This window comes from Lactuca saligna, chromosome 7 (genome assembly GCF_052625555.1).
Source record: "Lactuca saligna cultivar CGN05327 chromosome 7, ASM5262555v1, whole genome shotgun sequence".
NCBI lineage: Eukaryota > Viridiplantae > Streptophyta > Magnoliopsida > Asterales > Asteraceae > Lactuca > Lactuca saligna.
In genome coordinates, this window is record NC_136423.1 from 111,768,886 (window position 1) to 111,792,316 (window position 23,431).

The 23,431-nt window shown below is 36.1% G+C and overlaps 1 protein-coding gene across 1 annotated transcript; it reads right to left on the reverse strand.

The window, feature by feature from the left end:
- Positions 1–6,629: 6,629 nt before the first annotated feature.
- On the reverse strand, positions 6,630–10,982 carry LOC145005133 (BTB/POZ domain-containing protein). Its single transcript, XM_078964185.1, has 8 exons — positions 10,643–10,982; positions 10,023–10,146; positions 9,439–9,940; positions 9,224–9,363; positions 8,695–9,137; positions 7,487–8,587; positions 7,249–7,401; positions 6,630–7,156 (listed from the first exon to the last, which is right to left on the reverse strand). Exons 1-8 carry the CDS (start codon positions 10,747–10,749, stop codon positions 6,718–6,720), a joined length of 3,009 nt encoding a protein of 1,002 aa, XP_078820311.1. The 5' UTR covers positions 10,750–10,982; the 3' UTR covers positions 6,630–6,717.
- Positions 10,983–23,431: the final 12,449 nt, after the last annotated feature.

Genomic DNA, 23,431 nt, shown 5'->3' on the forward strand with positions numbered 1-23,431 from the left:
CTTTTGTGCACTAAAAACTTGTGTTTTGATGTCCAAACCCTCTTAGGTAATTTCCTTAATTAGTATACAAGCCTAAAGGAAGGAAAAAATGGGACTTTGGCCATGTTTTGGGGTGTTTACGGCCTAAGGAGCTTCTTAGGCCGTAAACTCCTTGTTTACCCCTCAATCTTATGATTTTCTAGCTATAAACACAATGTTGTATGTTTAGAACAAGTTAGGAAGGAAAATCTTACGTTTGGAAGCCAGAAATCGTGGTTTTGGAGTCGAAATCGGGTCTAGAGAGAGAGAGAGTAGTGAGAGAGAGTGTGGTTGGGTGGTAAAAATGTGAAAAGTGATATTCATTTCCTTTATATATGCCTCGGGTGTTGCACCCGATACACAACTACCCGATGTTGAAGTTTAACGGGGTTAAACTTTTTACCCGGGTGAAGTGGTTGAAAAGTAATATAACTTTATTTTGTTTAACGAGATTAACATTAACAAGTTATATTTACTTATACTAAATAATAATGACATTAAATATAAATAAATAGATTTTTATTTATTGACGACTCCAAATATTACGGAACCTTTTATAAAGCGACGAATTCCGCTAGTGAAAACGGGATTATATAACGGATTAACGCTGGGTTGTCACAAAGGGCAAGAAGAGGAAGGCTCCTTCAAAGAGACACCACAAGGAAAAACCCCAAGATAGTACCTCTTCTATTGGAACCAAAGTTGGTCCTGCCAAGCCCAACTCAAACCCTAAGGAGGCAGAGTACCACCACTGCCACAAAATAGGACACTGGAAGAGAAGCTGCCCGGAATATCTGCAAGCCATCAAGGATGGGAAGATCAAGCTGTCTTTCGCAGGTATTTACACAATTAAATCTAATGACTCATCACATGCTATTTCTTGGGTTCTTGATACAAGATGTGGTTTTCACATATGTTCTGATTTGCAGGGACTAAGAAGAGATAGGAATGTGGAGCGTGGAAGAATAAATCTAGTCATGGAGAACAGAAGATCATCGTCTGTCACCAAGATTGGAGTGTATTTTTTAGCACTTAGTAATGGATTAGGTTTAGATTTAAATAATTGTTGCTATTCGCCAGATATGGCAAGAAACATCATTTCATTTCATGGTTTGTTTAGACAAGGATTTAGATATTCGTTTGATAATGAGAAAGGTTCGATTTATGCTTATCTAAATGGTGTTTTATATTTTCAAGCACTGTCTTATAATGGAATTTATGAAACTGCCATGGTTGTAGATAACTTAGGAAATGATGTATTGTGCGTGGATTCTTCCAATAGTTTGGATAAATCATGCTTGTGGCATTGTCATCTTGGACATATTAACAAGAAACGCATAGCCCAACTCCAAAAGGATGGAGTGTTTGAGTCGTTCAACCTTAGGGACGATGACATGTGCGAGTCTTGTTTACTTGGAAAGATGACCAAGTCACCCTTCACTGGCACTTGTGAAAGGGGTGAGGGTTTATTGGATCTCATACACACCGATGTGTGTGGGCCCTTTAGATCCACCACAAGGGACGCAAACCGCTTCTATGTGACTTTCACCAATGATTATAGTAGATATGGGTATATCTACTTAATCAAGCACAAGTCAGAAACCTTTGAAAAGTTCAAAGAGTTTAAACAGGAAGTGGAGAATCAATTGGGCAGAAAAATCAAGATGTTTCGATCCGATCGAGGAGGAGAGTACCTAAGTCTTGAATTCCACGACTATCTCAAGGAATGCGGAATAGTTTTGCAATTGACGCCGCCTAGGACACCGCACTTGAATGGTGTGGCTGAGAGGCGTAATCGAACCTTGTTGGACATGGTTCATTCCATGATGATTCGTGCTTCACTACCAATCTCATTCTGGGGTATGCCTTAGAGATTGCCGCCCACATCCTTAATTTAGTCCCTACAAAGAAGGTTACCAAAACACCTCACGAGATGTGGACAGGGAAAGCTCCCTCGTTGGCACATATCAAGGTTTGGGGCTACGAGGCTTTCGTAAGACGAGAGACTCATGACAAGCTCGAACCTCGTAGTGAGCGATATATTTTCATCGGCTACCCGCAAAAATCCTTTGGATATCTCTTCTATAGACCGAGTGACAATGTTGTCTTCGTTGCAAGGAGAGGGGTTTTCCGAGAGCGAGAACTCATAAGCCAAGAGGACAGTGGGAGGCAAATCAATCTTGAATAGATTCAAGAAACAAGCGATGAAGGAACCTCTAACGTTGGTGCTCAACCCGAGGAGGAAAATCCGGTTGAACCGATTGACGAATCCTTACCTCTTAGACGTTCCGAAGGAGTTAGAGTTCAACCCCAGTTGTATGGTTTTCATATTACTACCGATGGGGACACGTATATTAGTGATAGTACACTAGTAAATCTAGATGAACTTAACAGCTATAAGTAAGCCATGGCAGGCCCGGAGTCTGCAAAATGGAAAGAGGCGATGGACAACGAGATTCAGTCCATGTATGACAACCAAGTTTGGAATTTGGTTGACAATGTGCCCGGACGTAAGATGGTTGGGTGCAAGTGGATCTTCAAGAAGAAGACTGACATGGATGGGAATGTGCACACATATAAGGCACGATTGGTTGCGAAGGGATTTACTCAAACTCCCGAAGTTGACTATGATGAGACCGTCTCACCAGTTGCTAAAATTAAGTTTATTAGGGTGATGCTAGCCATTGTTGCATTTCATGATTATGAAATATGGCAAATGGATGTCAAAACCACTTTCCTTAATGGGAAGTTGGTTAAGGATGTTTACATGGCTCAGCCAGAGGATTTTGTTGATGTGAAGCATCCCAATAGAGTGTGCAAGCTTGAGAAGTCCATTTATGGACTTAAACAAGCATCTCGCAGATGGAATCTTTGCTTTGATGAGAAAGTCAAAGAGTTTGGATTTATACAAAGAGAAGATGAATCATGTGTATATGTCAAAGCCAGTGGGAGTATAGTTAGCTTCCTCGTATTGTATGTCGATGACATATTACTCATAGGAAATGACATCCCGACTCTGCAGGAAGTTAAGTCCTGGCTCGGGAAGTGCTTCGCTATGAAGGACCTCAGAGAGACTTCCTATATTATGGGAATAAGGATAGTGAGAGATCGGAGTAAGAGACTAATAGGACTTAGTCAGAATACTTACTTGGACAAGGTACTAAAACGTTTTAGTGTGGAAAACTCAAAGAAGGGAGAATTACAGATCCAAAGTAATGCCAAGTTGAGTAAGACTCAAAGTCTGAGTACCGAAGCCGAGATAGCAGAGATGAGCCGAGTACCTTACGCTTCCACAGTTGGCTCAATCATGTATGCTATGACTTGTACTCGCCCTGATGTGGCCTTCGCTTTGAGCATGGTCAGTAGATATCAAGGGAACCCTGGCAGAGCACATTGGACCGTAGTCAAGAATATCCTTAAGTACCTTCGGAGGACCAAGGAATGGTTTCTAGTTCTCGTAGGGAGTGATGACTTAAAGGTGCGAGGGTATAGTGACACCAGTTTCCAGGCCGACAGGGACAACTACCATTCACAGTCGGGCTGGGTCTTTACCCTTAATGGAGGAGCAGTGACTTGGAAAAGTTCCAAGCAAGAAACCGTAGCTGATTCAACATGCGAATCAGAGTACATTGCAGCGAGCGAAGCGTTAAAGGAGGCAATATGGTTGAAGAACTTCATTGGAGACCTTGGAATTGTACCTGCCATAAAGGAGCCTATGGATATTTTCTATGATAATGAAGGAGCAGTTGCCTTGACCAAGGAACCGAATCATGGTAGATCTCGACATATCGACAGAAAATATCACTTTATTAGACATCGGGTAGAAGAAGGACTCCTCGTAGTTAAGAGGATATCGTCAGAGGATAACCCAGCATATCCGCTTACGAAGGGACTGAGTAGGGTTAAACATTTACAGCACGCTAGGAGCATTGGGCTTAAGGACGATGTTAGTTTGGATTAGATAGATTAGAAACGTATAATAGATAATTGTAATTGACATTTGATGATTAAATAAAGGAATATTATTTATTAGTACAGTTACTGTCTTATGTTAATTGATTAACTATTATTTTGCTTTGCATGTTTTGACTTCCTGAATAATTGAGATAATTAACAATAATCGAATTATTCAAACGGTCCATAGTCGTTCATATGTTGGAAGTAGATATGAATGAAGATTGTCATGAATTGGTGTGTAGATTGTCTGAAAGGCATTAGACATAACAAAAGTTTGTTACAACGTTTGTGAGTGCTTATGAATAAGTTTTGAGCATTGGAATAAACTCGCACTTGCTGGAATCACTTCATGGAATTTATCACGAGTGATCACAAGACGATAATATCATATGGTCTTAAAACCAAGATATATGGTTTATTGTTTGGTAATTGATTGTGCATTGATAATGCGAAACCGCATCAGTAAATTGATGTCATAAAAGGCATTGTTGTGTAAAATCTGATTAGTGAATAGTAAATGCATATAAGTCGAAGTTTATCTGTTTCTTTTATCCTAAGAGGGTAAAAGCAATATCAGGTCCCCTCGATGATTTAATTTGACTTATGTGTCAGGCCCGATCAGGACTGGATTGATGTGTTCAATTAAGTTTTATGTCAAATGAATCTGAGATCGAGAAACAAGCTACTGGACAATAAGTATGACTTTGTTCCATAAGATTGTCCGCACGATATTTAAACAGAGGACTGTACGATCCCTCATCTAAAGGACAGGTTACTGATAAGATCAGAGTTCGAAAACGTCTTTGAGAGCTACGATTGCTAATCGATTTATACTTACATTTGTGGTTACTAGACTTATCCAAGTAGGAGACTGTTGGATTAGTGTCTAAGCCCGTAACCATATTTGGTAAGTACTTGACCCAGTTGTGCATGCTCCTTTTGGGTTGCCTTCACTAAAGCAACTTGACTAGAGAAATAATAGAGAAAGAGGTTATTACGATTTATTAATATATTATAGGAATAATATATTAAAGGAGAAATCATATTTTTTTAATTAATATTGGTCAATAATTAATTAAGAATTAATTTTGTGATCAAATGTAATTAATTAAACTAGAGGGGCTGAATTGCAATTATGTGATAGTTTCAAATTAGGGCATTGGTTGCCCCACGGAAGGGGTGGACGAATTCAAGGGGATAAGGCCTTATAATTCGTCCAAGGATAAGGCTTCTAGGCTTATCTTATGGATTGCTTGGTGGGCAAGCAACTAGATAAGGATAAGGACTGAAACTCTAATCTCTACCCTATATAAAGACCCCTTGGCTAAGGGAAATCGGCCACTTGATCCTAAAAAGCTTAGAGCCGATTTCCTGCCTCTCCTCTCTCTCTCTCTCTCTCTCTCTCTCTCTCTCTCTCTCTCTTGCCTCTCCATTTACTTGTAGTGTTTATGAGCCATTAGAGGTACTACACTTGTGGTACTTGCTTTCCAAGACAAAAGATTGAAGATTTGTGTTGTTATTACAATATAACAACAAAAGGTATGTAATCCCTTCTACTATATAGATTTCGAAATACCTAGATGCATGCTAGGGTTCTTCTTGTGTTCATAAAGTTGCGTATCTAATAGAGAAAACATAGATCCAAGTCTAGGGTTGCATGCACACATAGGATTGTTTGTATAAAACCCATCAGGTTATACCCCAAGTTAAGCCCGGTTGTATGTTTTGGTATGTGGTATTTTGGGAAACTTATTAAGCTTTGTGCTTACAGTTTATGTTTATGGTTTCAGGTACTTCCGATTCGAAATGTAATGGCCCAACGTGATGGCACAACATCATCCCTTCATGATTTGCACATTTTGAATAATTATACTCTGATGTTTTGAATATTATGACTTAGTGTTTGATTTTGAATCAATTGATGAATGATTTGATAGACTTCAAATGAAAAAAAAAATTATTACTGTTTTGGGACGTTACATGATGAGAGGATGTCATCAGGTTTATGTCCTACTAGGTGGAATCGTTTTCTCCCTATAAAAATTAATATTTTCTTTTGGCGTGTTGTGTTAGATCGGATTTTAGTTATGAAAAAGTTGGTGGAAAGGGGGGTTGATTTGGATTTCGTCCTTTGTCTGATTTGTCAGAATGCTCAAGATGATGTTCTTCGTATTTTTCTTCATTGCATGGTTGGTAAGCAGTTATGGAGAAGCATTGCCTTATGTGTTGATTTTGATATTCCTTCATTTTATTCTTTGTGGGAGATGATGGAGTGGGTGGATTCTAGATTAGTTGTGAGAATGGAACGAGTAATCATTGACTCCATTTTTTTGGTTAATATTTGGGTGTTATGGGACTATCGGAATGGCTTAATTTTTTCGTAGCCCAAATTCTAAAAAAGATTTACTATTTGATACTATTTTAGAAACTTGGTTTTATTGGTTTACTTTTCCTAACTCTAATGCTAAGATTAATTGGGTTGCATGGTTACAAAATCCAATCATGTCTTAATCTAGTTTTGTTGATAGCTTCTTGCTAGTTTTGATGACTCTCTTGAATGGGTTCACACCATGGATAGAATCATTGAAGTTAAGGGTTTTGATGAAAGAAGGGGACTAAACTTAGCATCCGTACTGAGTTTACCAAAAAAAAAAAAAAAAAAAAAAAAACTACAGTATTTGTTAAATGTATTTATCTACAATACAGTATATATTTATGTACAAGGAATTTACTTGTTAAATGTCATAAATGATGAACACGTTGAGTAAGTCTAACAGACGCAACACGAACTATATCAACAAGTTGTTCATCAAGTTGAAGCAACTCTCCAGAGCTACGAAGATGATGATACGAAGGTGCAATAAATTTGGCTGCCAACTCCACCAAATCCCACTGGAAACAATCAGCCCCAATTTGGATTATTTTGATTGCCATCTTTACAGAATCTAAGCAACTTCCAATCACTCTCAAGCATTCCTTATGAAGGTCTTCAAGAAGCCAACTATCTGACAGGCAATAAAGCTCCACATATGGAATCACTTCATCCAATTTCTCCTTTTCATTTAAATTATGCCATAAACAACCATATTTAGGCTGTGGCCTTAGTTTTCCTGAATAAAACCAGTTCACTAGTCTAACCAACGCTTCCCATCCAAGATCCACTTTTATACTTTCTGAATGGCTGCATACAAATCATATATCAGAGCAGAGTGAATAAACAAACATAAACATATCTATATAACTGTATAACTAACTATAAGCATGTTTAACCACCTTTCCTGCATTCCTGAACAAAGTAAGGCACGCATGTGCTCACAACTAGCACATAAAATGGCTTTATGAGCATGTAAATGTGGGTGTGACACAGAGCATGTTTCACACATCCAGCCCTCATATGTATTACCCTTTGCTTCAAGGACAATGTCCCTGTAATAAGAAACAAATTTCGTTAATATCTATACATTATTTAATCATAATTAAAAAAAAAAACTAATTTTTTTTATCTACTTACGAGAAATGAGAGCCATTAGGTCCAAGAGCAGGGGTAAGGTCAAAGGTTGGAGCGCGTGTTCTCCATTTGGGACGATTTCTGCAAAGCAATTGCAATAAAGGCTGCAAATTACAATGTTTAGCCAATGTTTTTAACTTCTTCACAACCTCTTCACCTGCCTTTAAATGTCCCGAATAAACATATTCCAATAATTTCAATAATGCGTGATGATTGACATGAGCAGAAAGCCGGATTTCTTTTCTTCCAATAGTTTTTCCTTCAGATGGCAAGAGTGATGGACACCCAACACTTACAATCACACCATGAACATTCACATGCTCCTGATTAGCAAGAATCAGTCTCAGATTCGTATGTTCATCTTCATCCCCACTTAAAACATTCCCAATTCTATTCCCGAGTTTTGATGGAAACCCATAAACCCCAAAATAGCTAAGAAGATAAGCCCCATACCATCTTGACCCAGAAGCATATGAGTTTATACAGATCTTTTCCACTTCAGTTATCATTTCAGACTCGGTCAACTCAAACCAGTCAACATTATTACCTTTCACTGAACCAACATGGTGCACCAATTCAGCCAACCCCAACAACCCATAAACCAAAAAACTTTCTTCACCTTGCCAATCCTCTTCACACCCATAGCAACATATCTTCATGTTATGATCACAATAATGAAGAGACTTAGACGTATTATTATTCAAACCTTCTCCATGAACATGATTACTACTTGATAACTTTTGTATGAAAGATAACAAGATCTTTATTCCTTGATTCTTGATAACATACCTTCGAAATTGAGGTAGACCTGAATAACATGCTAGGCTTATCAAGTTTATCACTTGGAGATTATCAGAGACTGTATTCACACCCGATGATAATGATGATGATGATGATGATGATGAAGCATTTAATGTGTTTAGTAAATACTTGATATCTTCCTTCACGTTTGGCTTTAACATTCCAGATAATATGGATTTGGCCTTGGAGGCAATGTACTTTGATGGAGAATAAATCATCAATAGAACTGCTCTACACACTGGTTCATGTACAGCATTTCTGCAACTCTGACGCGTTGAACGCAATGAATCCACAAACCCTAAACTGTCAACATTAAAATGCATATCTTAATAAATTGTGTTATTAAAGTTTTGAGTTTGTTACAAGTTATAAGTCTATCATCAAATGTAAGAAACAGACATGAACATTACCACGCACATGTGATGAGGATGTTAAGGTGGAATTCATTTTGAAGCATCTGTGAATGGAAATCTTCTGCACAATGTGCTGCAAGGCCTCCAAGAATGTCCCACAAATGCGGCTTAATTACAAGTAGAAAGTTAGCACTTAAACAATCTTGTGCCATGGCTGAAAAATCTTCAGATGATAAAAAGAATTGGGTGAGTTTCTTGATATGAAGATCATCTAGAAGTAGCTTAACAAGAACACTTTCGATTCCTAGTTTCCAGAAGTGCATGTGATGTTTCCCTGGCCAACATATAATCTTGGACACACAACATGAAACCTTAATCAATGACAATTGCTCTTTTGTAAGCTTCCCTGAATGTGAATGCAAGCTTAGACCATTTACAATGGCTTTGACTAATGGCTCACAATATGATTCCACCATTTTTGATCCTCCTTTTTCACTTACCTAATCATATTCAGTAATACACATTACACAACACATTACATTACACAATATGATGATTTGAAATTGGGACAATGACAATGTAATACCGAAAAGCATTCAGCCAATGTGAATCCAGCTAACTGTAGGTAATTAGGGTTTGATCCATCCATGCATTCCACCATCATTTGTAAAAGGGAGTTTGAGTTTCCACTATCTAAAATCTTTTCAGCTCCATTACTACATAAAGCTGGTACCCAAAATTAGGGTTTGTTCAGAAAACATGTCTAAAAGAAATTAACAATTAAACACAAAATTTGTATACCTATGGTTGAATACAACTGCAAAACTGAAGCCTTTACAGAAAGAATAGGCTCATGCATGAGAGAAGCTACTACTTCCATCAATGCAGTGTTGTTCCAAACACAAAATCTAGAGGATGGAAATCGCCAGAGTATTTTACTCAAAAGAGAGATTGTTTCCAAGAAAAACTCAGCTGGCTTACTCCCACTAGAACGAATATGATGGATGAGATTATCAATTGTCTCTGTTTCTTCCAAGATTTTCCATACTTCTTTCTCTTTTTTGGAACTTAAAGATGACAGGATCAAATTCAAAGCAGTGGCACATGAGATTACAACTGATTCATGACAAGAAGACAAAGAAGATGATACAGGATGAACTACATCCAACACAAGAGATTCAAGAATTGTACTAGGTACAACACTGATCATTCTTACAAACACCTTTGAAGCCAACTTCATTACTGCTTCATTTTTCTGAACAAGTGTAGTTCCCAATGCTGGTACTATATCAGCTAATGATTCCTGATATTTGGAGTAAAATGTTAGACCATACATTCTTTTTTTAAGTACTAACTACTAAAGAAATGATATGATCCGAAAGTACCTTTACTAAAGGGTGTTGTGATGTGTCACTGGAGATACAATCAAGGAAAGCATCAATGGAGCGAACAACATGCCTCTGTGTCTCCACATCTGTACAACACCATCTACGTCCTCCCTCATCATTTCTGTGATTCATTACAAGCAATAGAATTAATAGTCCAGCATTTCATGTTGCAAGAGAATGGCAACCAAAAATTAAACCACGTAAATGTAACTCTATCTGTTACATCACAATTCAAAACAATCAAATTTGTGTTACAAGATACAAACTGCTTCTTGAGAGCTCTTCAAAGATTAGGTTTGACTTTTGAAGAACAGATTTCAGAGGTTTTGAGTTGGAATTCAAATGCATTTAGTTAAAACTCCAGAAAAGCCTTTGATATATGGTCATTGGTCACGCTCGATCATTCTTCCCTAAAATCCCTAAACCTTTCGCCCTCCACGAATTTCAAAACCTCTTCGAAAGGATTGATATCACATTTTTAAACACAAACTTTCCAGCATAACAAACACACAAATGGGGTATCCGGTTAAGACTACGAGACTGAGAATTTGTGGACATACACATACGACTGACTAGTCAAAAAATCGAATTAAAGGCCGAAAAGGAAGTCAAGAAACCTGAGACCAAGTGCTAGAGCATTATAAAGGCGGCTACGTAGAGTGAAGAAGCGGCCGTTTAAACCTCGATTGTTCTCTGCAACCTGTTTCGTTGACGATGATCGCATTCTCACTTTTTTTGGGTTCCGATTTCTTCTAGTCCACGATTCTGACTATTTTTTTTTCGTGGTTCAATTATTTGAAGATCTTTGAATCTTATCACCTTTTTTACTTCTGTTGGATTAAAAGGGTGCCCATGTTCTCTTTTACAGAGCTCGTTCGAGTCGGTTGTTGCCCGAACTCATCATGGGGCAGGACGGGTAACGACTACAAACCGGTCGTCTTTCTGTGTTAGGGCTACACATAGGGACTTCAAAATTTTGTAAAAGCCGAAGGATTTTTTTTTTTTTTTTTAGAGAAGATTAAGAGGTTTTTTTTTAAGGAAATCTAAAGAAAAAAATATATATTTTGGAAAAAGTTACATTTCAATTTTTTTTAACAGAAAAAGTCTTTGATTATTTATTTAACACGATGATATGTTATTTTTTATTAAAAAAACTTTTTTGTTAATTTGAGTTAAAATAAAATAATTGATTCTTTTATGTTTCAAATTTTTTTAAACTTATCATAACTTTAGAGAAATCTACATAAAAATCTTTATATTTTGGTTATATTTACAAAAAAGTAACTTTAGATTTTTTTATTATTATTATTTTATATATAATTTATCCATTGAAACCGATTATTATTTGTAATTGAGCTTCATTTCTATATCACTACATACAATAGCAGATTTTGATGATTAATTTGCAATATATATATATATATATATATATATATATATATATATATATATATATATATATATATATATATATAAAAGAATTTTAAGATTAAATTATAATATCTTTTTGCTAAAACAACCATTACACCTTGTTTGATTTTTAATATATGATAATAAATAAATATAATTTTTAATTGTACGTCTGTTTAATAAAATATAAAAAGTTGATTAAAATGTAAAAATATATTGTTACGAAAATTATCGTCACTCTTTTATAATGGAACTAAATCAAATTTTGATACGAAATATATATCTACGTACCAAGTACTTGATTTTGTAAGCTACCAATAAATTATATTTTGGTTTTAAAACTTGATTTTGTAAGGGATGTGATGGGTGGATAGACACTCTCATTATCATTCCAAATGACAAAATTATTAACTTTCATTTCCCCTTCTATCCATGTAATCGAAACTTTTAACCTCGGTGATTATTCTTAGACAAGATGTCTTTGCCATCTCAAACATAATTTGATATTATATTCACTAATAACGAGTTAAAAGTGACATGATATAGGTATTAGATATCTTTTTAGTTTTCATGGTAGCTTCAATTTTGCATATTCGGAAGCTTGGTTAATGTTGAGTTTTATGTTGGTAAGAGGGTGAGTGACAAGCGGCAATGGTAAAAACATGTGTCATCACATTTGAGGTATGTTATAACAAAATTAAAACCCTGATTGTTCAAGACTTTTAGTTACATTATTATTATTATTTTATCTATTTAATTTATCAAGAAATTTACTTTGTAATGCATAAAGCATATTTAATGGATATTTACATTATGGTGAGATTTTTCTTGACATATTTTTTTTACCTTTATACGACATGATAAAAAGATTAAATCTTTTTACAGGTGTTGACATTCTTGGACCATGTCTTGGGGAGTGTAAGGACGGTAGCATTAATAAAAAAAAAAATAGATTCAAAATAAAGATTCTAAGCAAAATGATGGAATTATATGACTAAATTTTTTAAAATAATAAAACTTAAATTGTGTCAAGTAGAGTTTCTTTTTTGACCAAACATTATTCCAAGTTTTTTGGCTTAACATATTAGTCATTCAATTGAGATTAAGTCATTGAAATAGCTATAAGCATGCATAGTTGTTCATATTAAGCAATTAACCCATTAACTTGGACTCAATCCTCAACAACCACTACAAACTTGTAACATTTGTTTCCTGGTATGGTTCTTATGAATTTAATTTCGTTATTCAAGTTTTGGGATTTCTACTAGGCCACGACGTGGTGATGGATTAACCACGATGTAGCAGCTCGGTTCAGGACACGTGCATCCGTGAACAGACACAACGTGACAAGGTCTTGGCCACAACATGGTGGCGGATAGGGTTCAAACCCCTAGATTATGGAATTAGTGCCCTATTTAAAGGTACTAACTCCAATGGCTGCCTCATTTGCCAGCCTACATCCTCTAAAAATGATCCTCACCTAAACCCTAGCCTCTTTGTGTGTGTTTTGAGAGCGTGAAGCCATTTTTACGAACCTTAAAAGAATAAGGAGTCCATCTTGTGGTTTGTGAGCTTGGTTTTGTCTTGGATCTAGCATTTTCATCTCATTTCTGACCTTGTAGATGTATAAAGTCTCAACCTTGCTCATTGTATCTTTAGATCTTGTTTTAGGTTATTTTAAGAGTTTTTTAGTCCAATCTTCTTATCTTTGGAGTTTGAGTGAACTCCAGAGCCTTTTAGTGCATTATATAGCTTCTAGACAATGTTGTTGATTGGAAAGTGGTATTACATGACCTAGTTTGGTGTTCATGCATTTAGTGCAACCATTAAGAGCTTAGGATTAGAGATCTTGACTTATTAGACTGTATTAATGGATAAAGTTGGAAACTTTATCCATCAATACCTTGAGGAGATCCATATTTGAGCTTTGGAGCTCTTGGAGTAAAGGGATAAAAGCTTAATTCATTAAGTTGTTTTTGCTTAGTTGCCACGACATGGTAGCTGGCTTAGCCATGAATGTTTTGTTGCATGGTTGTCACGACCTGGCCAATAGATGGCCATGACGTGGAGCTCATCTGGGGTGATTTTGATTATTGACTTTGACCTGGCTGACTTTTGGTCAGTTGGCTAGTTTGGAGGGTAAACTAAGGAATAATCTTGAATATTTCGATAGGTGGGTTATAGCATCGATTTCTTGTTAGTTCGATGTAACACTCATAAAATTTTTGAAAAATTTAAACTTTTAAAATAAACACAAAACCATTCTTCATTACAATTTATTTTCAAAAATAAGTTTCACATCAGAATTTTCCCAAAATCATAACACAAAACATGAGGAGGTGCACGATCAAGCATTCGCCTTCACGCGATCATCTGAAGTACCTGAAACATAACCAAAAATTTAAGCCCAAAGCTTAGTGAGTTCCCCCAAAATACCAATACATAACAAACAGTACATATATAGTATCAGCATGCAACAGACTGGATTGCTCCAGAGCCCACAACATAAGTCTAGCTTGCCCCTTTGGCCTACAGTTTAAGTCTAGCTTGCTCCCCGACCCTCAGTACAAGTCTGGCATGCCCTTACTGGCCTTTAGTTCGTATCTGGAATACCCATGAGTCCTCAGTATGAGTATGGAATGTTCTTTCTAGCCCTCAACTCATATTTGGTATGCTCCAGGGTTTGTTGGCTACAACACAAAGCAATACAACCTTAACCCAACCCACACAATATGTCGACATATAACAAATAATATCATAAGCAGATAAATAAGCAATTCACAGGTAGTCCTACAGATCTACCATACTAGCATAACAAGACTAACATGCATAACTATATCATACTCAACATATCAGCGATATCAGGTCATCAAACCAATGGGTCGGCCTTGGTGCCTTCAACTCGAAAGTAGAGTGAGGATTACTCACCTCACAGGCTCACACTGAAGTATCAAACAGAACCTTTGGCCGCTAGCTCACAAAAACCTTGAAGTATCATAATAAATAAAACCTCAAATCTCGTAACTCATAATTGTCCATTAACTCTTCCTTATGTAACACCTCGTTTATTAAATAAATAAATAGATACAACTAATATGAATAGTAGCCCTAAAATCAATAATTATATAGCAAGGTGTTGGTCTCGAGGAGCTATTTGTCACAATTTTAGAAGTCGAGGGTTAAAAGTGTAAGTTTCAAATTGCTTTCGTAAATATTTATGAAGGCAAGGACTACTTGGTAAATTATTGGGATTTAATTTGAAAAGATTTTGGAGGCTAAGGGGTTAAATGGTCATATATGGACTTTAGTTGAAAATATTTTGTAGGGGGGCTATTTGCATAAAGTTGAAGTTAGTTTGAAAGAAAAAGATAAGGAAGGGTTGAATATGTCATAATTGAGATCTTAGAGGGTCAAAAAGGTAAAATGTGGATTGCGTTTTAAAGAAAAAGGGAAAGGAGGGACTATTCTTGGCATTATGGAAATTGGTTTATGGGGACCGGATATATAACTCGTCACCCTTACAGGAACCCTAACCCTAATAAGAAGCAATCAAGCGCCACCACCACCTAATACCTCCATTCCGACATTGCACCACCTTATGTCTCCCACCACCGACCGCCATCCTAGTCGTTTGCTTCTTCGACCACCGAAGCCACCACCACAAAACATGGGTGCCGGCGAGAATGTCCAACTGTCGTATCCTCCTTGTCGACGACAACAAGGTCGTCATCTCCTTCCTCGTTATATTCACTCACTCCTCCTCCTTCTATTTATTGTTGTTGTGATCATCTCCGGTGGGAGATGCCTACCCTCTCTGTCACTGTTAGTCGCTTCTGCTGCTCGTTCTCATGATTGCTACGTTCCAGCCACGAGCCGCCACCGCCTGTGTAATTCCTTTGCTGCTCCAGCCACTGTTTACCACCCCGAAAGGCTACAACATTCGTGTCTATGAAGTGTATGTATGTGTTTGCTTGGCTGGGAATCAAAAGAACGGCCGACACCACCGTGAGGTGGTGGCTATCATCACAATTTGTTGTTGTCGCTGCTGTAAGTCACCAGGTAGGTGGTGGGGTGCATCTCACAAATCTGTAGTGTGTGTGTTTATCTATTTGTGTGTTTTGTCTAGCCGGAAAATGAAGGAATCCACCACAACCACCGTGAGGTGGTGGCTACCGTCATGCACCACCGTCGACCACCACATGGTGGTTGTGTGTGTACTTTATTTGAACGTGTTATTTTTTGGTTAAAGCATTGTAAAATGTAATTAATGAATATTATAATAAAGAAAACCCATAACCACCACCGTGAGGGGGTGGCTGCCACCTCCTGCCGCCACCAGCCGCCATGTTGGGTGGCGGTTTGCCTTGTTTGTGTTTTGACTCGTTTGGGATGCTTGGACAAAATGGGCTAGAACCATAACCACCACCGTGAGGTGGTGGCCGCATCCGTGAACCGCCATTGACCACCACTACCCGAGGTGGTAGTGGGTGGTGCTCGACTAATGAAACCCTAATGGGCCTAATGAAACCCTAGTGGGCCTAAGGAAGCCCTAATTGATCCAAAGACTTAGCTATTGGGCTTAGTTGGGTTGTAATTGGGTTGAAAACCCTAATTAGGGTTTAGAAAACCCTAATTTTGTAATTATTGGTTTGGACCTATCTGGACCCGCAAATTGGGCCATTGGAATGGAAATTATGAATTACACCCGATCACACCATATGATTTATCTAGTAGAGTGATGGACTTAATGGATTAAGTGAGAAACACTTAAAACTAATCATCATTTTATGTGAAAACTCTAATTTCACTTGGGCCTTAAGTTGGGTATTTCTATTGGGCTTTGGTGATTGGGATATTAATGGGCTATCCAAAAACAAGCATATGGACTAGAAACTTTTAATAGCTTTTAGGGTAAGGCCCGTGTAAGAGGTTTGGGCCTAATTTGGAAAATTGGGCCATATTGGGCCATTAGAAATACCAAATGTTTGGACTGGACTAAATGGTTGGGCCTTAGAATAAGACCATGTAAAGGTTTGGGCCTAATTTGGAAAATTGGGCTATATGTTGGGCTTTGATTCATAGTTTGACTTTTGGGCCTTTGGATTGGGCCTTGAGTTGGAATTAAGCTAAGGTGGGGGTAAAGTAGTCTTTTACCCCAAAACATGGACTTATAGATATATGCTGGAACCTAATTACTGATTGGGTGTTATTTTGATGATTGACAGTTCGAGAACCCGTCATCCGACAACTAGAGTTTTGTCTACGGGACTTCAGCAGTGTGAGGTGAGTTACCTTCCAATAGAAGTGGGTCTAATGCACTAAGGTCAGCCTACTAGTAAGATTATAGTAGAGATAATTATCTTCGTGATAACTATTTGGTATGTTGTTATCTATAATGATTATGTGCTAGCATGATATGATGTTATGTGACAGTAGGTAGTAGGGGGAATAGTCCCCACGTTACGGTCGTAAGGACTGAAGGGTAGGTCGGGCACCCCAGATATGCTTGACAATATGTTTATGCTATGTTATTATTGTTGGATTAGTGTCTAAGTCCATAACTATTTTGGTATGTACTTGATCCGATGGTGCATGGTCCTTTTGGGTTGCCTTCACCAAAGCAACTTGATAGGATGAATTATGGAGAGAAAGGATTAAATGTAATTTATTAATATATTATGAGAATAATATATTGAAGGAGAAATCATATTGTTTAATTAATATTAGTCAAGAATTAATTGGTAATTAGTTTTGTGACTAAAAGAGATCAATTAAACTTAAGGGACTGGAATTGTGATTATAAGATAATTGCAATTTGGGCTATGGATTGCCTTATATTAAGGAGTGGACGAATTCTATGGGAAAGTCCATGAGGAAATCGTCCAAGGCATTAAGGAAAGGAATCTATGGGTTGCTTAGGGCTTAAGCATCCAATTTAGGGTTTCCTTGTTAGATAACCCTAATAGTCTAACTATATATACATCCCTTATTACCCAAAAACGTGGCTAAGCATCCTTCTAGGGTTTCACACGTTTTTGGGCAGTCTCCATCCTCTCTCCTATTCATCCTCTTGCTCTTTGTGTTTGTGAACCATTAGAGGAGTGACATTTGTGACTCTAAGCTTTTTAAAGTCAATACAAGGAGGAATTGGATTGTTATTGCTATATAACAATCAAGGTAATATCTTAAACCTAATTATATGTTAATATCAATTTCCATATGTTAGAATTAGGGTTTACAGTCTTGGATAACTTTCATGTACAATAGAGAAACCTAGATCCAAGCATTAGGGTTTGTATGAGCACATAGGATGTTCTTATGACCAAAACCCATCAGTGGTATCAGAGCCTAGATTGGTTTCTATTGTATTGATGCTTTGTATGATTGAAAAATTCGATTTTTGTGTTTCTGGGGGATGGACTCGCCGAGTTCATGCTGACTCGGCGAGTCCATGCCTAACTCGGCGAGTCGGCTGGTCAGATGGAGGGAAAACCGGGATTTCTTGCTGTTTTTGCTTAAGGATAGTTGCCTTATCATATTAGATCAATATAAATCTGATTTTTTGATATATATATATATATATATATATATATATATATATATATATATATGAGTATATTCTTGATCTAATTGAAGATATTTATCAATTAATAAAATATTTGTTTCCTTATGTGATAATTGATTAATTATTTTGATTAAATTGGTAAATTGTTTTGCAAGAAATCATTAAATAAATCAAATATGGATACTCATGTGATTAAATGTTAATTAGGATTATTTGTTATTTGATCCTTGTTATTATGAAAAGTTTCATATTTTCCCCTTTAGGTTTTATAGTTTAAATTTGAACCCAAAAGTTTTGTTGTTTTGAAATTTAAATGGTTCAAACCCTAATGTTTTGAAAAACGGTTTCAAAACTTTCCCTCAAGTTTTGGAATTTAAATTTTGATTAAAAGTTTAATTTTGATGTATATTTAAATTCTAACCCTAATGTTTTGAAATGTTTCAAAACTTGCCCTCAAGTTTTGGAATTTAAAAGTTGATTAAAAGGTTTAATTAGGAATGTTAAATTCTAAAACCCTAGTAATGTTTTGAAAAGTTCAAATCACACCCTTGTGGTTTTATTAATTAATTAAGGTGTATAATTAAAAGAGGTTTAATAAATCCATAAAAGTTTAGGTTTCCAATTTAATTGAATTAAAAGTATAATTGTTAAATTTGACCACCTAGTATTTTAAAAGTGTAAAATACACCCTATACTATATATAACATTAAAAGTCTAACATTATATATATGTATGAGTAAAAATCAGTCTTACCGTTAGTAGGCCTAATTCACGAAGCTGGTCTATAAGGGGTGTTTAAGGAAATTGCCTATAAAATGGTGATTGAATGGGTATCCACTCTTACCCACCGCACTCTTGACTAGTGGAGGGTCGTTAGCCGAACGGGTAGGATAGGACGAAACCTTCCATTATAAGTATAATGAAATACAAAAGTAACTAAATGTTTTAAAAATTCCCAATCTTAGTTACTTAGGTAAAGTGAATTGATGCAATTCCATGAAATTACACTTTGTGCCCTTGCAAAGATGTTAGTGGAGCGTGTGTGGTTTACCGGCACACTAAATGGTTCTAAGCAAAGGTAGCAAAGGGTGACTCAATGTTTGTCATAGTTCGGTGGAGCGTGTGTGGTTTACCGGCACATCGAATAGGTGACTGTGACATGTGAGGGCACCATGTAAATTTGCATGGTTATTCACACCCGCTTTGTGATCCTCGGCATCCCAGTCACAAACAAGAGGGACATATCAAGATTTAAACATGCCATTGATTTGTTCAATGAATCTCAAAGGATCTAGGAATTTTCATAGATTTAAAACTTAAATTTCCTTTTCGTTTTTTCATGGTGGAAATTAGTGAATCGTCATTCACTTACCTTCAAATGTTCTACAATTTGGGTTACGGCATCCCTCTCCCGAGTTGTAGAATATTGTGTTGGGTCCTAGCCTTAGTATCTCATTTGGGTGATTTACTAAGGACTCAATCAATAAACTAACTTGAATTCGTTTTCTCCCGTGTTGTAGATGTCAAAGTTCAACAACTGTGGTCTTCCCAAATCCTGTGGAACAAGCATTCCACGTGAAGATGGTATTCCACGATTCGATCGAGGAACAAGAAATCATGCTTCACTTCCTCCACCTCCTCCAGTTGTTCTCCCTAACCCACAAGATCGAAGAATTGAAAGGTTCAATATCACTAAGGCCCTATTGGAAATGAAACATGAAGATGGTAAATTCGTGTGTGCCCACATTCTAGGAATGAAATCACACATCGATAGGTTGATTATGTTGGGTGTGTCATTTCCCGATGAGTTGGCTGTGAACTGGGTTCTGCAGTCACTCCTTGAATCATATAATGAGTTCAAAAGAAAGTATTATATGATGGATCATGACGATAACCTCATTGACCTAACTTACATGTTCATTGTTGCTGAATCAGAAATGATTTGGCGAAGAAATGGAGCGTATTTGTTGGGAAAGTCAACCGACCATGCTTCCGAGGACGTTCTAGGAGGATCGACCTGCGTTTGCTGCCAAAAGAAAGGGCGTTGGATACGAGTCTGCCCAAAGAGCATGAAGAGTCCAGAAGATGGGAGAGTCAAAGTGTATGGCTGCGCTTCAGGCAAAATCCACTATCTAACTCGATTAAGTTCCTATTCGTTGATTCATGATACATAATGTGATAAGATTGCATTTAAATGTTTTGTAGGATCGATGAAAGGAGAGGAAGCTTGATGAAATAGAGCAAGATGAGTCTAATCACAAAGAAATGGATCTCGATCGCATAAATTTGAATATTAGATTTTAAGCTTAGATAGTTATGATAAAGTTGTTAGAAATTTTCCATTTGAAATACTTAGTTTTCAATGGATTTTGCATTGTAAGGACAAATGTTTTCCGCTGCTTTTATAAATAAAACAAATTTTCGTTTGACTTATTTATTTGTTTATTTCCTTGCAATGAAATCGTTATGAAAATTGGTGTTTGCATATTTCTACAACAAATGTATATGATTCTTAGTTATGGTGTTTATGGAAAAGTCGAGAATTTACCAAATAGGGAGAGTTTCTCATTGCCCAAGTTTCAATTGGACAGAAATTTGGAATCATGCAACTTGGTTGCACGAAGAATGAGAAATTTCATATTTGGAAATTAGACTAATTCATTGATAAAGTGTCAAGTGAAGGACTAGGAGATCGAGTACACAAAGTTGTGTGTTGATCAAGTCCACCATAAAAGTAACAAAGATATTCGTCATAATTTACTAAAGTTTTAGTAAATGTGATTATACTTACAAGATTAAGTGTAATTCTAAATTGAATGAAAAAGTTTAAATCAATAGCAAAACGAATAAGAAGAATCAAGTAGGCAGAAAGATAAAAGTTTCTCCGTTCTAAGAAGAAGGGAGAGTACCTTTTATGCTTTATGATAGGTCTTAATGATTAAAGAACCATATCTCAATTGATCCTCTAAGTAAGTCTTAGTACAATTGTATGTCTAAGAAGAGGAATCAAGAATTGAATCATACTTCGTTCCAAAACAAGTCTTAGAGTTAAGATTCTGACATTGAGTGATAAATATTAAGAAGGTTTATAACATTCATCAAATGTGGAAAGTTGTGATGTCTTGGATAAGACAAAGACCAACTAGGACCAATTTATGAAGTGTTTTGATAAAAGCTACACTAACTCTTGAATATTTGTTTGTCAAGAAATGGTTATTGACAAGAGAATCTTATATGTCAAGGAGTCAGTGGGAGTCTTAATGGTCTTGAAAGGTTTCAAGAACAAATCAAAATAAACCTTATCGATCATCACTAGCACATGAGTTGAGGTTCACAACCTATCGTGTTGACTTTATTTTGTTTCTGTGCTGTTCCAATTGAGTTAATTATGCATGTGAGTTCTAAGAATTCTCATTTTGAACACATAAAAGGCAAGGCACCTTAATCAATGAAAGGTACATTGATAGGAAAGGGTGAGCTGCTTAACTACTTGGAAGACATGGTACGTAGTTGTGCTACCATAAGGCAAGAAAGCAAGATTAAGAAAGTTCGGTCCATATGAGTTTGAATTTGTCGTAAACTTTGGTTTTAACAAATTCACATGGATAGAAACACATACACCGTTTAAATCTAAGTGTTATAAGATTTCCTCCTTCATGAAAATGATTGTGAGGAAATGCTTTCACTAAGAAAGATTTTCAGAAGATAGTGATTGTAAAATTGCATTCTCGAATTCGATTATGGTTACGGTATCCCTTTCCATAATTTGAATTGTGAGGTTTGGCAATTAGTCTTAATTGTTTAGACACACATATGAACTATCTAAGGCAAAGGTGTATAAGTTCAAGAAGTATTGATAAAAGACTATCAAAGCACTAAGTATTAGAAACATAAACTTAAGAAATTCAATAAGTATTTTTTTTTTCTGAAAGTTAAGCTGTTTCTGAATACATGTCAAAGCTAGTGGGAGCATAAGTGTTATGTTTTATAATAATCATCATGATAGTGGGAGCATAAATGTTATGATTGTATGATTATTAAGGCACATATTGCAAGTTGGCAATATTAATTATAGAAAACAAGAGTTATACCTTGCAAAATCGTAAGGGTTGTAAAGTTGTTTTGCTATAATTAAGGGAGAGAATATTATGCTTCATTTCAAATCTAAATGCTTAGGTCGAGAAATGTTAATAAATTTAGTCAAAGGTACATAGTGTGTTCTTAAATTTTCGATTATGATTACGGCATTCCTCTTCACAATTCGAATTTTGAGAACATAGCAAATAATGCATTATGCATCGTGTCCCATACGCTTTGGGTATAGTATCGATTGCAAATGCTTTAATATTTGACCATTTTAAAATTTTACAAATGTCTAGCGCATTTAGAGGGAAAAGGGACTAGAATCGGTTTTGACTAAAATAATTAAACAACTATCAAAGGACAATCCAAAGTTCGACGAGGATTGGTTGCTTGTGAGTAGTTGGAAGCATGGTATTGGATGGACCATATCGACATTATTATGAATAGAAAGGATTCTATTAAGAATGAGTTGTCATATGGAAAATATGGAAATGTTTCCATATTGGATGGACCATATCGACATTATTATGAATAGAAAGGATTCTATTAAGAATGAGTTGTCATATGGAAAATATGGAAATGTTTCCATATTGGATGGACCATATCGACATTATTTTGAATAGATAAGATTCTATTAAAAATAAGTTGTCATATGGAAAATATGGAAACGTGTCCATATTGGGAATTGAATATTGAAAATCTATGTCTAGATTAGAAACATTTATGCAAAAGGATGTTCAAAGGAATGTACCTTGAGTGAGAGACATCATATCTAAGAAATTGTCTTGTAACAATCTCCGATAGAGGACTTTGTAATATCATTGGCAATAGTCTTTGTGACTTTGGTGCAGTGACATTACGAAAGGATCATTGCATAAAATGTTAGAATCTAGCATATTCTATAAGTAGCAAGAATTTGATATTCTTTCACTTATGGAAAAGGATTTGGAGTTGTGAAATGAGAATGATTGGAAATGTGTTCAATTTGATCTATTTCACAAAGAAAGAACCATAGGTAAACATTGTGTGCATGCTAGGAGCATGGGACAAGTGTAATAATTCAAGTAAGAAGTCGATTACCCGAAACGACAAATAATGAGTAATCAATATGGTGATAAATAAAAGGTGTTTTATTTATGCTCAAAGGTTTGAGGTCATATGGGATTAGTATTATTCTTGTGTTTCACTTTGCATGTTTTGACTTCCTGAATAATTTAATTGATTTAGAACAGTCAAATTATTCGAACGGGCCACAGTCGTTCATATGTTGGAAGTAGATATGAATGAAGATTGTCGTGAATTGGTGTGTGGATTGTCTAAAAGAGTATTAGACATAAGTAAATGTTTG